The sequence below is a fragment of the Hevea brasiliensis genome, chromosome 2 (genome assembly GCF_030052815.1).
Source record: "Hevea brasiliensis isolate MT/VB/25A 57/8 chromosome 2, ASM3005281v1, whole genome shotgun sequence".
NCBI classification, from domain to species: Eukaryota; Viridiplantae; Streptophyta; class Magnoliopsida; order Malpighiales; family Euphorbiaceae; genus Hevea; species Hevea brasiliensis.
The window spans coordinates 123,739,465-123,756,963 of NC_079494.1; the positions used below are offsets into that span (position 1 = coordinate 123,739,465).

At 34.8% G+C, this 17,499-nt stretch overlaps 1 protein-coding gene across 3 annotated transcripts; it reads right to left on the reverse strand.

Moving 5' to 3' along the window:
- Positions 1–717: 717 nt before the first annotated feature.
- On the reverse strand, positions 718–10,062 carry LOC110663032 (uncharacterized). 3 transcript variants are annotated; one of them, XM_021822231.2, is made up of 18 exons: positions 8,960–10,061; positions 8,062–8,604; positions 7,843–7,962; positions 5,770–7,767; positions 5,473–5,589; positions 5,167–5,349; positions 5,010–5,072; positions 4,409–4,480; positions 4,063–4,326; positions 3,289–3,408; positions 2,983–3,042; positions 2,758–2,798; positions 2,538–2,615; positions 2,371–2,455; positions 1,943–2,107; positions 1,702–1,794; positions 1,400–1,544; positions 718–1,311 (listed from the first exon to the last, which is right to left on the reverse strand). In XM_021822231.2, exons 1-15 carry the CDS (start codon positions 9,833–9,835, stop codon positions 1,982–1,984), a joined length of 4,746 nt encoding a protein of 1,581 aa, XP_021677923.2. In that variant the 5' UTR covers positions 9,836–10,061; the 3' UTR covers positions 718–1,311; positions 1,400–1,544; positions 1,702–1,794; positions 1,943–1,981. The 3 variants fall into 3 exon arrangements, with proteins under 3 accessions (XP_021677923.2, XP_021677922.2, XP_057998944.1); XM_021822230.2 differs by having other exon boundaries at positions 1,383–1,544; XM_058142961.1 differs by lacking the exon at positions 1,702–1,794 and having other exon boundaries at positions 1,383–1,544; positions 8,960–10,062.
- Between the last annotated feature and the right edge of the window lie 7,437 nt (positions 10,063–17,499).

The window sequence follows — 17,499 nt, forward strand, 5'->3', positions numbered from 1 at the left end:
GCACTAATTAAGGTGTTAAGATTATAAATAAAAAAAAGATAAATTAATATTTTTAGTTTTTCACAAAAATAATTAAACTATTTAAACTTTTCGATATATTTATTTGTCATGTGATAAAAGAACAAATAATTTTTATAACATTAAATTGTTTGTAATAACACATATGAAAAACAACTTTTATAAATAGTAATAATATTATTTACAAAATATAGTACATCATATGTATATTTATATGATTAGAGAAAAAGGATAAAAAAATTAAAAATAATTTATTATATTATTTAACAGAAAAAATACAAAGAAAAAATAAAATATTATTACTTTTATTATTTCTATCGATCACATTTAAGTTTTATATGATAATAAAAAAAATAATTGAATAATCTCATTTTTATAAAAAATATAACATTTATCTCACATAATTACTATTTATATAAATATTTATAAAAATAAAAGATAAAATTAAAAAATATATAGTTTATATTCCTTAGTATAAAAAAATTCTTCTATAAATGTAGGTATGTATACATAGGTATGTATACATTTAATTAATAAAAAATAAATAAATTATAATTTTAAAATCAGAGTTTATATTGTATAATATTTATAAAATAATTGAATATATACACTTGAAGGTAAATGCTGTAGTGCGGGGCAGGTTTAGGAAGGGAAGTGTTGTTGGGGGTGGGGGGTGAACACTCCCTCACCATACACATGTTATGCTGATCAGAAAATAATCACAGTTGACTTCCTTTCCTCTCTACATCTCTACCTTGCATTGCATCATACAAATCAAATACCAATCAGCAAATGTAATTATTGGCGACTCATGCATCTTATTTTGAATTCTTGCAACCATTTTGCTTCTATTGATTCTCGCCCTGTGTTTTGGGAGGACCATTTTAGCCATATGGTTCTGCTGCTTTGCAAGAGCAAGCATATAGCTCCTACCAGGAATGGTACAAGTTGCTGCTCGATGCGGCTCTCCATCTATTTGAACTGCTCAATACGCTAATAGATCGCGGCTCCACAGAGAAGCAAAATGGGCCACCTGCTGCTGTATGTTGTCACCAATAAAATTCAAGCCGATATGTCCTAATACTATTTGCACAAGTAATTTGCGCTATATGAGAAGCAATATCAATTGGAGGACTCTTGGAAGCGAGAAATCTGATGGGTATGATGTCAATCTAACTTTCTTCTACGAATACAATTTGCATCCACAATAACAGAACCCACTCCCTCTGGCTTCTTACATGCTCAAGCTGTCCATCTTTGATGACAGATCCTAACTTTTAACGGAAGAGTCAACTGAAAAAGCAAAACAATTATATGAAGAATTGAAAGCTAAAAAGTCGTAATCACTATATAGTATACAATACCTTCATCACAATCCTACCAGCCTCAAAATCTAAGAGGTCCACAATGTTCACCCAAGCACGAACATGGCACCAGTGTTTTAACGAACTCCATCCACAGTAGCACAGTGAAACTGGGAGATATTTTCCCGATGAAAACAACAGCTGCAATATGATGCAGTTGTCCTGAATAAAAAAAAAAAGCACAGGAAATTGGTTGGTGCATTCGTATCTTCATGGAAAAGGAAATTGCATGTAATTGGCATCAAATCTATCCTTCCCAATAAACACATCTTTTATAAGAATTGAAGACATGATATTGCATTTCATATATTGAAATTACCACAAGGACTCCACATATCAACTCAAGCAGACATGAACTGCTTTCCAAAAGACATAGACAGCTCTGTTTTTGTCGGGCCAAATCCTAAAAAGCCTTCCATCAAAACAGAAATAAAATAAAGTCACACATCATCATGTAAAGTTGGTTCCTTAAACGAAAAAGCCAGTTGAAAGGCTAAATTTTTCAGGCTAAACAGAAATAATAGCAAATCATTTGATGAATGTTACAGGCAGTTTAATACCTTCCAAACAGATATAAAATCTGCCAACAATTAAATTCCCTATAATGAATTAACACTTGGGATGATTTTAGGAAGCAGTCTGTATGCTGGCCTTGAACACGAATCAACATCATCAGGAAGGGATGTCAGCTCATTCTCCAATATAGAATAGGCCTCTGAAAATGCCTGCATCACACAATTTTTATTATTCGTAAACATCTTTATTTCAGGAATTGTGCCACCAAAAAAAAAAAAAAAAAACACAAACAAACAAACAAACTTGCACAAGAACTTCAAGAAATTTAACATATGTCATTTGTATCAGTCATACTAGTAAGTAAGTGTTGCATTACCAGAGCTCAACTAAGAAATTCTTGACTTCAATGGTCATGCCAATCATAATTTTTATAGACGATGGTAAATGCAGCAAGGACTGCATGCAGGCTTACCTTGATACATTGATGTATCCTAAAGCAGTTTCTCCCCACATTATTCGTTGGAAAAAGAGGATCATCGATGTGTATTGGATCAATACTACAACACAAAGTGTTAAAACATCGAAAAAATTAACAGGATCATTTGTAGATTCTAACAAAAGAGTCCATGCTATTATTACCTATAACCTCTTTCCCTGTTTACATATATTCCACTTCCCTGAACTGAGATACGCATTTGGCGAGGATCAAACACATTTCTGTACAAAGAGATAATAAATTAGTGCCAAAAACAAATTAAATTAAGAACAAATAATTCAAAATTGCTATGTTAAAATCAGGCAGGACAGATACTTCCAACTATGCATTGTAAGAAAAAAAAACTTAGTGTTTTTCACTCACCCAAAGAAGTAAAGAAAATCCATCAGAAGGCTTCCCCAGTTCTGCAAGAGCATGTGGAAAAGCATCAAGGTAAAAACAATTACTCATTGAACTCCAGAAGAGAAAGTAAACAGAACATAAGAACACTTGCATAGCATACATCTATGAAATAATGTATTTCTTATGGAAATATTGCTTCAAAGAATCATCCTCAAGAATAAGTAGAGTTCACAATACAACACTCACTTGATTAATAGGACGCCCAAGATGATGCTCATGCTGCAGAAAACGTGTAATTAGTAGCACCTGCAACAAGAATTTGACAGTGAGGATAAAAAATGCAGAACTCAAAAGAGAAAGAGCATCTAGTTCATGCGATCACAAAATGTGCTTGCAAGTGCTTGGATCACAAAACATGCTACTGGAAAGAAATTTGGCATAGCTTTAATCATCATGCATGCCCAATTTTATGTAAAGTTGAAATTTCCAGGACAAGAACAGTCCCAGTCTATTTGGGAAACCTTATGCCATCAAAGAAGGCAAGAGAATTACCAAGCAATAGGAACTTAAGCCACCAGAGTAGGATTGATCAAGGCTACGATCTGCCAAGAACTGTTTTAGTACCAAAGCTAGAGGTGTTGCGGCTGGAAATTGCTCAGTAAGCTCTTTTACCTGGTAAAACAAGAGTGATTAAAAAAATAAATAAAAAAAAAAGAAGAAGAAGAAGAAAAAGAAAGAGAGAAAGAAAGAAAGAGTTTACTTGCAAATATCGTGAAATTTCATCAGATATAAAATGACATTACCCACAAACATATGCTCATACTTAAAACTCAAAGTTTAAAAATTAGTCAAGCATAGTGAACAACATGAAATCAGAAAAAGAAATTAAATGTTGCCTAGTGTTATGGGTAAATTTCTGTGGAAGTGGAAAAGCCATTAACATTCACCAATGTTTTGTCATGTAAATCCTATACCTGGCACATGAAATCTATGTACACCTATAGATTTGAGTTGAATATCAAAATTTGCAAATGGTACATAATAAAGAAAGGAAAAAAAATAGTATTCTTTGTTTGTATAATCTTTCTTAGATGAAAATCTCATAATTAGTGATTCACCTTGTCAGGAAAGAGGCTAAAGTTTAACATCAGATTACAGGATGCAGTCCATTAAATCTTCAACATATCAACTCATATGATATGATCCTATAATTCTTAAGTGTTTTGTGGGAAATTGACTGAAATGTGAGGTAGAAAAGTATACATAATTTATCACCATTACAAAGATTGAAGTTGTTTAGTAATACATTATTGACAACAAAAGTACCAGTTCTGTAGTTCGGAGCCCAGTATGTGATGGAGACTTAAAGCTGATGTCCAGACGAACTGATTTCACATCCTTCGTACTATCATCATTAATTTGTGAGGACTTTGGTGAAATCGAGTCTTCTGAACCAACTGTATCGCAGTGAACATGGTTTTCATGTTCACCAGTCATACGAGATGACACCTCCTTAGGTGATTGTACATTAGAAGTGGCAGAGTTAATCAGATCATTAGGAACCTCCACGACAAGCATAATAATAGGTATCTGAAAGAAAAGAGGTACCAGCATGAGAAGACAGCAACAAGAGCAAATGAAACTAACAGAGTTCAGGAAAATGAGGCATTACAGCTGTATTTTCCACAGTCTTCAATGAATCATTTTTCACCCACTCTTGGTTTGCAAGATACCTTGCAGCGTGCTGGAAGACAAAGGTAGTAGTTTCAAAACGCAAAAAATAATAACAGCTTAGTGTTTTCTATTGATTAGTTAAAGTGAAAGTATAAAAGAGATTTCCAGTATAAGAGCTCAACTAGGGAGAAGAGAGTTCATTTAGGAAATGAAATTAATCTAAATGACCTTCAAGTGAGGCATCCAGGGGAAAAGGAGAAAATTTTCCTTGTATTTTGAACCAAATGAACAGGCTATGAACTATGCAGCAATAGCAGTATCCTACGACAATAAGCATCAACATTCTTCTTCTATGACAAGAATCAACATTACTCTTATATACCAAGGAAACCATGGCTAGATACCATCAACAGTACTATGAAAGTATAATAGCTAACCAAATACCTAGTCAACAAGGACAACTACTAGCACACTTGGAAGTAAAAAATGGAATAAATATGGAAGTGTTGATGTATTTGGAATCAAAGAAACAAATGTCACCAACAGTCACAGCATCAATGGCCTCAGGTAACGCAGCAAAATTTATGACGCCAACATACCTGAAGGCATGTTTCTTTAATACCGTTACGGCCCTCTAAAATCCCAGCCTCCTTGATAGGCTCCTACAAAAAGTATCTGCTGTTAACACTTCCAGGCTTTATAGTGCTCGCAACAGGGAAAAACAATAAAAGAAACACATCAAGAGAATATTCTTACCAAGTTCCTCACTGGAGGAAGACAAACCACAAGGTCAACATCACTTGTTGGAAGGGACAAACCAGTTGCATTTGATCCAAAGATGTTTGTTCTAGACCTGGGCCATAGGACTTGGAGAGACCTGGTAACCCGCTTGACAGCCCAATTAATAAAAGGCTTCTTCTCCATATTTTCTGCAGCAACCTTAAATGCAACCATGCCAGACAATAATCAATAATAGTCGCTTTCCATGAAAGAGATCTTTCTAACGAAACTTTATTTCAAGATTGTGAGGAAAATTAAAAGAATACCATCTAAGCATTGTACCTGCTTGCAGAAAAAGTCAATTTCATCATGGAGGAGGCTGTGCATCAAAGAAAGAGATGCCTTTCGTGCTGGACAGTTCTGCAACTCAGGTGGTTGAAGTGGAAATGATACATCTGGCTGTGTAACAATTTGAACCAATTAAACCATAACACACTGCATAATAGACTTACAATGGTATAATATAGCCACTGAACGAGTAGCACAGTGTTCATATAGTCGCACCCCAATCCCTCTTTCCATTCCCTCTCCCTGAACCCATGAAAAAAAGTACAAATATAAACACAGAAGCAAACTCACATGTTCCTGGTCACGTCCTAGTTGGGACATAGCAATCAGACGATCTTGCAGCAAACCTCCAGGGAGAGGCTGAATCATTGGGCGAGTAGAAAGATTTTTATTCCTCCAAGAAGGCCAAACAACTTCAGCACCATCCATACGTACACAAGCTTCCTCCAAGTTACTTCCTTCATGGTACCAACCTCTCATACCCCAATGTCTTGGGCTGGAGCTACCAGATCTAACAGTAGGGAAACCCCGGTGTTTTCTAGAGTCACTCACAGGCGAGGGAGGTGGTGGACGCGGAGCCCGTGGAACACAAAGCACTACAGGTGATGGTGGTCTCTTTATCCGAGGTTGTTCCCTCCTAGAAGGAGGAACACATGGACTTTTATGATCATGACTACGCTTAAAATCAGATCTCGATCTTTCCCTTGACATAGTTGGAATGATGATAGGAGGCAATATGGGGTAAGGAAGTGAATCTCCTGCCTTCCCTTCAACATCACCTGACAAATTGGCCAAAGATCCTGCAACCTCCTCTGTAGCTGTGTCCGTCACTGTTGATGAAGAATGCAGGACCTTGCCAGGTACTTCATTTCCTGATACAACATAACCAAGTGCCTGGTGTCCAGGGCCCAAAGGATCAAAAGGAGAACAAAAGGAAGCAGCAGTTGGTGAAGTCAAACCATTAGTACTATAAGAAGAAGAGAAGGCAACCATGTCATCAACTGCCCTATTAATGTCAGCTTCATGCCAAGCCCATGTGCTATCATCAGAACTAAGGGAAAGAGGTCGAGAGAAACCTGTCCCTGGATGATCAGAAGGATTCCAATACATCACACCACCACCAAAGTACTGATTATAATCTATACCAGAAACCGCATGCACTTCCATTTCTTCTTCTGATATCCAGTGGCTTTCATATTCATCCATCACTTCCTGTGCATTTGCTAATTCAGGCATGTCTATAAAATCCCCTGAATACTTTCTCTCATCATCAGCAGTCTCTGCATTAATCGGCATATTATGAGTGAAACTCTGGTGCTGAAACACAGGCTGGCCTCTTGATATAAATCCAGAATCATAATTACATGTCATGGATGGTGCTAATCCGCAAGTGCTCCTAACCACTGGGGGCCAGTCTAAACTCATTGGCAATGGTCGAGATAAAGTTCGGTTGTGCCCACTATCAATGGGAGAATTTCTTGCCTGATGCACTGTGGGAACAAAAGGTTGGCGAATGTGATTATGCCAATTGCGACCAACATCCAGATGCAATCTATCAGTGGCAGGAGGAAGATGTGAATTAATAGATGGAAAATAGACAGGAGTTAAACTAGGCCACTCATATGAAATGCATTCTGAAGGATCTGTGAGCCTGGCATCACTAAAATTTTTATTATGTCCCTGTATTAGCGTAAATTCTTCTTTTACACTAAGAGTTCCAACTGACTTGTCAGCAAGATTTGATTTTGCCTTGGTTTTTTCATTCTGAAAATTGATGTCTTCATTGCTAGAAAAAGTGTCATGCTCCAGCACAGGCACTAAATTAGATGTTAGATTATTGTCCATGTTAAAGTTTACCATTTCTACTCTGGAAGGTATAGTTTCATCCTCAATCAGACTGTTTGAGGACTGCTGATGCTCTGAACCTATACTGCAGATTCCTCCTTTGCACCCAGCAACACAATCTTCTTGAATGCTTTGGGCAACAACACCCTCCTTAGTGGACACATTAGCAGAACTACTGAGCCTCATATTTAATCCAACGGTTACATCACCGACTAAATTATCATTTGATGCATTCTGGATGGATGACCTATCAGATATTCTGCCATGCTTTGCTGCCTCATCCGATGAGACAAAAGCCAAGCAGGGAGCTTTTGCCACTGATCTTTCAGAATTTCTCACTTCAACCAGATTGTTTAGGCTAGAATTTTTATTTTTATTTTTTCCTTTCTTGTTCTTCCTCGTAGCAGTTCGCCCTTTTCCAAGAACCAATCCTTGGGAGTGTTCCTGATGACAGACTACCAGTTATAAACCATTTAAATCATCAATAAGAAAGATTATCCAAATGAAAAACCATATAACCATTTCAACTGCTGATGACAATATGTCTCCTTGTATTTCCTTCCCATGAGTTATATTGGATGTCTCATTGAACTCCACTGAATCCAACTTCTCAGAATAAGCCGGTGCACATTCAGGATCCTAAGACATCATTTGAAGGGATCATAGCCAAATAATCAGAAATGTTCACTTGCAGAAGTCACACAAGTTCAAATACAAACTTATCAAGGGAAAAGATACCTTGAGAGATTTGTTGGAAGAGGATTCTTTTGCACCTGTCCCAGGGGCAGGATTTAGCTTTTTCATGTTCTGAGTCTTCCCTTTTTTCTTACGGCTACCTGAATTAAGCCTTTCCTTTGGTTTATTGGTTAAACACTTGAAATTTCCCTCCCCAAGAAGTTCAAGCTTTGTGCAATCAAGTGAAATAAGCATAACAAGTCCCCGTAGTTTTCTCAATACGTAATCAGCAATGCTACTGACAGAGCCCAAAGTGCTAAAAAATACCTTTGACATATCATACTCACTATGCTGACCTGGTAATATCAAAGTAATAACATCCTGAAGAACGAATAAACTATTAAATAGATTGACCAAAGAAGTATCTTTCCCAGAGGGCGAAGTACACGTAATTGGTGAACCAAACTCTGCATCAACTGAGAGTTTTTGGATAGTTTGTGGCATTGACTTGGCATAAATGTACTTCAATGGCTGTTCTGCTCCTGCTTTAAACAGCCACATCTCATCCTCCCGCGCAGAACTTGCTCCCTTCACAATCTCATGTGTCTGAGAACTTGTAATGATCAAAAGTTTAGGCAACAATTCAGTTTTTTTTTTTTTTTTAATGAAAATATCTTAAAAAGAAACTCATTGCACCATTATTATTTGACATCTCCACAATTAAATAACTAATCATATACTTTCTATTTGGTACATGGGACACACACAAGGGCTTAAATGGTTCATGCAAATTATTCCAGAAATGAGTTAAAATTAATTAGCTAAGAAGATAATATCACCGTTCTATCCTCAAAGAGATCAATTAAAACGCTAACCACTTTGTTTAATACTTAATATATTAAAAGATATTGAATAGAAAATCAAATTCGCATTGAAATAACAAAATCTTTACAGAATATACCAATGATTTTGCAGCTTTACCCAGCGTCACAGTGAAGAATTTCTTCCTCGTTTCAGGATCCAAATTCAGCCACCAATCGACACATCCCTTCTTCCTCCAAAATACATTGGCAGCCACACCCGCAGCAGTCACTTTGTCCTTCAATTTAACCCCTTTTTTCTTACTATTACTACAATTCAGCCACGCCAGCCTCAAAGCAACCTCTAACCTATTTGCCACAAAAGCCTCAATGCTATAATAACCTTTAGCTTTTAGCCACTCCAATTCTACCCAATCCGATCCCAATTCGCTCTCTTCTCCCCTTAAAAATCCTCCACTGGACACCTTATCCATTGCCTCAACAAACTCGTCCACATTTTCAACCAAGGATTCGCTCACAGTCACCGAATCTAAACACTTAATCGAACAAGAACATTCCTCGATCTTCTCGCCTTCTCTGGAGCCAAAAAGCCGGGTGGAGTCGAAAATCAAGCGTTCGGACTCGTTTGACTGGGCGGTTCGGGACAAGAGGCCATGTGACTTCTTGTAGCATAGGCTGGGGAGGTCCGTTGAGGGAAGGTCAGGAAGGATGATGAAACGGCCGTAGCCGTGCGTACGGACTTTGCCAAGCATTTGAATAAGGAGCTGGGTGAATTTATAATCGACGGTGGTGAGATAAGCCTGGCGTTGATAAATGGAGAGAGACGAAAACCATTTGAGGATAGAGGACCTGGGATTGGGATTGTGATTAGGATTGGGAGGAAGAGAGTGAGAATGGTAGAGAGAGATGTGAGCAGTGAGCGAGTCGATGAGTTGGTTCTGAGTCATGAACGAGTTGTTGAGACCGCTCAAAGGGGGTGGCTTGTGAGATGAAGTATCGGGGTTGAGTTTGGACATTTTTCCCCTCTTACTTTGCACAGAGAGAGATAGAAGCGGGCCAAAGAGACCGCGGGATGAGATGACAGTAAAGGAGGCGGCCAAAGGAGAGAATAAAAAACGCAGGAAATGTGTTTGTTTCTGAGGAAAATGCGGCTGGTGGGAATTTGCAGCAGATGTTCAATGATTAATGAATCCTTGTAGTCGAGCAGTAATAGCCGCCTGCGACTCGTAAATAAGCACTGAGCATTAACGGTAAGATGCATGGCTGGGCCGTTCGAGCAAGCAAAAGGCCCAAATCGCCAATCGGCGCCGTCAGTGAACACTTCGAAAGGATCAAACCTCTTCCTCTTTTAGGTGTTCAGCCTAACCAATTTACTTTTATTTTGCTTATTTACCAAATTAAACATCTCGTTTAGAATGAGGTTTTACGTGAGAATAAAATTTTTTGAAGATTTAAAAATTATAAAATTATGTTTGAAAAACCTGTGAATTTTTAAAAATTTTAATTTTTCAATCTATCAAATCAAAAATTTCTATTCAAAATTTCTAAATACTTTCAAGATTTTTTTTTTAAAATATAAAGATTAAAATTTATAAAAATAAATTACTTTAAAATTTTATTTTAATAAATATTACTTTATTTTATTTATTTACCCATCATCTCAAATACAGTGTAAACACAAGATTAATTGACGATGAGGACAAGGAGTTGGTTTATGAAAATATTTAAGATGAGAGGTTCGTGTGTTTTGCTGATGCTAAAGCAGGCCTTAATGAAGTTGACGTGATATTTGTTGAGCAAATAGAGCAACATCATTAGAGGGAAAGCTAGCTTGGATTAATTTGCTAGTGGAGAATTTGCCAAAATCAAATCAACACTAAATTAGATTTGATTCTTTCTCTAATTCTACTGCTTTGCACTTTAATTATTCGGGTTTTAGCATACTTATAGAGTTTTTTTTTTCTTTTATTTTAAATCTAAAAAATTATTAAAAAAATATTAATAATAATTTTTATATAAAGTGAGAAATTCGTCTTTTGATTTTAAAGAATACGAAATCAAATACATTTTTTGATTGTAAATGGCACGTTTTTTTTATAAAGAACCAACACATTTTTACTTAAAGACACATCATTTAAAACAGTTACAATATTTAAAAGACACATCTTTTAGATTAAAACAATACATATTTTGATGATATTTGTTGGTATATATAAATATGTAGAATCCTTTAAAACACTATCTTCATTCTTTTTTTATATTATTTCTTAATTTTCTATATTATTATTTTTTTCTGAATTAAGTTTTTGTGGTAGAAGAAATCAAATAATGTAAACTTTATTTCTTATTAGACATTATATCCTAGTGAGTGATAGAATTTTTATTCAACATTTTACACAAAGAGGGGAAATTATTATCCTGTGGTAGAATTTCTAGTTAATATAGAATTTCTAGTTAACCATTGTACCTAGAGAGGAAATTCTTAATCCTAAAAATAGTTTTTAGAAAATGTCTTACCTATAAAAATCCTCATTCAATTTATTTCTTCATATTCCTTTATTTTTTATATTTTTCCAAATGATCCATATGAAGTTAAATTTCTACAATAATAATAATAATAATAATAAAATAATTAATAAATTCCAAGATTAAAAAAACCTTAAATTCCAAGAAGCCTTGCTGCGTCTCCATGCACGTAATGATGATAGAAAAGAGAGATATATAAAGACATTCTTTAAATATGAGCGTTACATCTAATTAACATAGCTAGCAATAAACTTGTTAAGCGTTCCACAGAAACTTGTTTCAATATGGGAAGGAAAATTGTTTGAAGGTGATTGTAATTTCGATTATAACCACGACTGAAACAGACGCCAAATACGAGAACTGCTTGTATCTACTACATGCAACAATACAGAACTGAGAATTTTACTAGGAGCTGCAGCTACGGTCAGTTCTAAGACTGGCCTTGGCTTTAATAATTGTTAGTTTACAAATTTTAATAAGTTAAACTTCAAATTAAATAATCAGTATATATTGTAATATCCAGAAAAAAAAAAATTTTTGATGATGGGATTTTGGCGTGTTCCACTGTCACAGCCACCCAATTTATTAAAAAAAAAAAATGTCAAAAACGGGAGGAGGAACCCCCCCCCCCCAATTCTCTCTTTTCTCTCCTCTCCTTCCCTCTTTTCTTCTTCTTTCTTTTTCCGGTGACCGGCCGACGACTAGCCAAGCAGCTCCCCACCCGGCCGGCGACCCTCCGGCGGCGGCAAGAGCCACCAGAAACGGCGGCAAGAGAGGGAGGAGAGAGAGAAAACACGCGCACAGTGGGCAACAGCTTTCCGACGCGATTCCGGCTTCATCCGACGTCTGATCGAGCCGATTCAAGTGGCGTTGGAAAGCTTGTTCCGAGAGCTTTCTTTTGATACCCATTTTGCAGCAAATGGAGGTCGGATGAGTGAGATATGGAGGAGAGAAGTTTCGGGTTTTTCAAGCTTTTTCGTTAGATCTACGACGATCCGACCGTTGGATCGATGATCCGAGACCACTTATGGACTGAGGAAGAGGAGAGGAACATGGTGGTATGATCAGATCCGGCAAATATCGCCGGCGACCGGCGGCTGGCCACCGTGCGCGATGGTTCCGGCGGTGACTCCGGTGGGCTATGGAGATGATTCAACTTCCAGAGGCTTTCTCATAAATTTTTGGAATTTTTGAGACACAGATAAACTTCGGATAAGACTATTTTCATTATTTCGCTGTCTGTGGAGCATAAATACAGTGTTTCTTAAACAGGAAAAATTGGAGAAAAATTCTAAGAAAAATATATGATAAAAGCAAAATTATCTGGAGATATTCTATGGTGTTAGTTGAATTTTTGAGTGATTGTAGAATATTTTTGAGAAATATGGATGTATTTTAATTAGATTTTTAGCATATGGGCATATAAGATTGTTTGAAATTAAGATGTTTAAATTTTATATGATTGGTTGAAGCTTAAGGATGGAGGTTTAAATATGTGAATATTAAATTGGGTTGAATTAAGAATATGTTAGCTGTTGGAAACTTATGGAATTGAGTAAAATTCTGGAATAAAATATTCATGGGTGACTAGAAAATTACAATTCATTTTGCAATAGCCTTATAATATTATTAAGGATAGCGATGCAAAATTTTAGAATTTTTAGAGCTTGTTTGAGTGAATTTTTAAAAAATGTCAATTATAAGGACTAAAACGTAATTTTTAAGATTTTGAGTATTGTCTTATTTGGAGGGCCCAGGAGGGGCCATGTGATATTGATGAGATGTTATTGGAAATTGAGAATTTAGAAGTGTTATTTGAACCTTTTTGCAGGTTGGGTAGGTCCCAGGTATAGGGGAAACTCTGTCGGATTTCCGGCATTAATTAGGCTGTCTATTACCTCTTTAGAGTTTTATCTTAACTTAGTACTAATAAATTTATAATGTAATTATTAGGTGATCGAGGTCAGCTATTTTTCTGCATCCAACAGCCACAATAGTCATCGGTGTACTGTGAGTAAAATATTAATTTTAATTGTAATTTCACTATTATTATATGTTCAAGCATGTCCATGCATCACTTATATGCATATATCTATGTAGATAAACTTTAGGCACGATTTATGTTGCATTCATAACTGTGAAAGTGCCATGTATGTTGTTGTGGTAATTTGGAGCAGTGTGCGTGCGTTGGCGTACGTGTGATGTGGTGTGGATTATGGATAGAACGGGTAGTCACGGCTTGAGATCTTCGCTGGGACCCGATCCTTCGGGGGTAGTCACGGCTTGAGTTCTTCGCTGGGACCCCGATTTGGTTTATTAAGCGAAAGTCCGGCAGAGTTCTTCACGCACCAAAGTTGGATTTAAGAGAGTCAGATAGGGATCAGCTCCCATATATTATGATTGATATTACTGGGTGTGTGAGTACTCCAAATTACCTTTTTGATGTTATGATGTGAAATTATTGCTTGTGTTGTATTTCACTCTACAGGGTGCATTAGCTTTAGATAGTTATAGAGATTATGGTTAAAATTGATATTTTACTCTCTGAGTCGAATACTCACTCCTGTTCAATATTTTTTCAGGCCACAGGAGGAGTTATTTTACAGAGCAACCTGTTTTCTTCCTCGCAGGTTTAACGTCGATTATTTAATTGTTTTACTATCTTTTCTAAATTTAAAATCTAGAACTCCGCATGTGTTAGTAATAGTGTGGACCTTATTAGAAATTGTGTTAATTTAAATTTTTGAAATTAATAAATGAAGATTTGTACGGTACTTAAACAGTTTGTAAATGAGGTAACAGGATTGAGCTGGGCTCCCCTGATTTTAGTTTCTGAAAATTTATGGGTTAAGTTGGCTCAAAATATTATTATAACAGTTTAATTTAATTTATTTTATATGCATATTGGGCCTAAATTATGGGCCTGGTTATGGATTTGAGGAATAGTTAGGCTTACTACGGGCCTCGGGGGCTTTAAGCTGGCCAGGTCCTAGTGTCGGTCCGGCCCATAGGTTGGGTCGTGACATATATAATTTAGAATATTTAAGAATTGAATTTAACTTAGATAAATTAATTGTCATTATTGAATGGGAGATGAATTATGTTGTCTTACATGTGAAATTATTAATCTAAAATTAAAATTTATTTTAATTTTTATTTGTTAATCAATTACGTATATAAATTACTTTAAAAAATTGCTACTATTAAGTTCCAAATAGAATTATAAATGAAAAAAAAAATACAGATATATCAATAGTTGAACACTTCATTTTTTAACATTAAAAACGAATATATTGAATCTAATTTTCTTTTTTAAGCAAAATATTTAATTATTCTTCTTAAATTTTAATATATTTTGATATTAATATATAATCATATATATTATAAATACAAATATATATATATATATTATAATTAAATTAAATGCTTAATGATTAAATAATAATAATATTAATTACAATTTAGGAACACAAGGGTTTGAAATCATGGTGTGCCCAAGCTTGGTCCGAGTCCAAATTTCGTAAGGCTCATATGAAAAGACTGCCCAGCTTAAGAGAGCTTATAAGATGTGAAAGGAAGATCGATTACCTAGCCCATTCACAGTGGATGTTTTGTGAATAATTATTTCGAGAAAGTATAAAATGTATTACGTGATTTTACATTTTAGTATTATGAATTTTGTTGCAGATCAAATACTTTAACCTTATTAATTTATATTAGCATGAGATAAAAATATTATTTTGAAGCCTCAATTCTAATATATATATAGAGAGAGAATATTATAAAAAAAATATTTTTATTATTTTAAAGTAATTAATGGTAGAATTCAATATATATACAAGGGCATAAAAGAGGTAAATTGGTGGCACTAACTTAGGTGATGAGAACTTTAGAGGTGAGTGCAAGTTGGCCTAACTTAATGACCCATTTCATATAGCATATGTTTTGTTTTTCCCATCAAGAAACATTCTTACTCCTGCCTTCACGCCATGCTCAACTCATGTGAAAGACTGAAAAAGGGCAGTGCTCCTTAATCTTCAATAAATATGAATGGACGCCCACCAAATTGACCAGTCTAAATATCTAATTCAAACCATGCGTGCATTGATTAGTATATTATTATACCAGTAGTCTTCCGTCACACTTAACCATATTATAAATTTTCCATTCGAAACCGTTGAAGTTTGAAATATTATGGCAGGCAGGAAACCTTTGTTAGACTGAAATTAAGTTTCAATATTGGAAATATGTTTTTCTAAGGAAATTTCTGTCAAATCTGACTTATCATTAATTCAAAATATAATGTCGACATCTACGTGTTTGTGTTTTGAGTGTGAATAAGCCTAGATAATTTTCTTTTTTTTTCATTTTTCTGAAGGGAATTGAAAAAAAAAAAAAAAAAAGTAGAAAATTGCAATGAGAGTGGCCCGTCAATTAAGTTCATTTTTGGTGAGGGCTAACTTTAAAGGTAAGATGCATGTGCAATAATGAAAGTTGAGGAGCTGATGAAGAAGCAGATCCCAATGCAATTCAGCAGTACAAAAGCTACCATCGTCACAAATTTTCCTCTTCTCGTGTCACACGCCCTACACGTGATCTTCTGCCATTATCAAGCTAGGATTGAAAACATTTTATTATGGGACGGGACCATTGATTTATATATACATGTAATGTAAGTAACTGTGAAGGAGAAGAAGGACAAAAGAAAAAAGAGCATCGGAAATGGGTAGTTGCTTGGATTGGTTTGGAGAAGTTCTTATGCGAGACACGAACACTACTTAACTTGGCAGTGGCTTTTTTATTGAGTGATTATGCTTACAAGTAGGGGCATGGAATCATGGCTTGTATAGCGTGAACCATAGGAAAGGAAACAAAACATGTGTGCTGCAATGCAACCCAAAAAGAAAATGCTTTTGTTTAGGATAAGCTGTCTTCCATATATATCCCAAAAAGTCTTAAGAGTTCTAATTTTTGTTTGTTTGCAGAGAAAATCATTCAATTTATCAATTATGCAAATTGTCTTGTTGTGTCATCCAATTCCAAGCTCAGGATGAAATTAAAAGGGTATGGATCAGATTTTTCCTGTGGTTTTGGCTATTGGGGACTAGCTCACATGCTAGGTAATGCAAATCTTCCTTCCTGCAATAGAAAATCAACATCTTTCATTTAAATTTAATTATGATTAAGATCTGAGGTAACATACACCACCAAAGTTGCACAAATATAATTAAGTGATCCTGTTTGACTTTTTTTTTCTTCTCGCCCTCGCACACACTTAGTGGCCAAAATTGAAACAACATTAACCTTTCAGTAATATTTATACCATACTAGATTCGCATCTATTATTATTATTATTATTATTATTATAAAGTTTTGAGTCCAATTCTCAATTAAGATTATATATATATATATATACTTCACCTAGATGATTTTTAAAATTAAAGAAAAAGAAAAAGCGTAGACCTTGAATTTAGTTGCAATGCCAACAAATGCACATGAAGAAAGTCATCCCAAGTCTAATAGACAAGTCCTTTTCCTAGTGCCTTCAACCACTTAGAAGTTGACGGTTGTTATGGTGAAGTCTATGCCCTTAAATATATAATGTCTTTCTCGCAATTAATTTAATTTAATATTAATTATATAAATGTTAAGTTATATTACTTTTTTCTCAAATACTTAAATTATATAATATTAAAATATTTATAATAATAGAAGTAAACTTATATTGGGAATCACAGAGAGTGAGTAAAAGGGGAAAAGTGGTTTTGAATGATGTTAATGATGATGAAGGTGCAGTGTTTGTGAGGGCTTAGAAGAGGAAAAAAATGGAAATTATCGCATTTGTTGACTCTTTGTTTTTGAGGCTTTTTGAAGCTTATGAGTTGATAAATTAAGATTGTTTAGAATTGTGATTAAGAAATTAAAAAATTAATTTTGTTGTTTTAAATTTTTTATAATTAAAATACAATAAATTTAATTAAAAAAATATAAAATTTACAATTAAAAAAAAATAAAATACCAATAAAAATTATCTTATTCGAGCTCAAAAACTTAAATTTATATCAAATATAATTAAAATTTATTTTCAATTAATCAAACTCTTCATAAACTCAATTATTATTCATAATTTATATTTTAAAATTTTAATAATTTT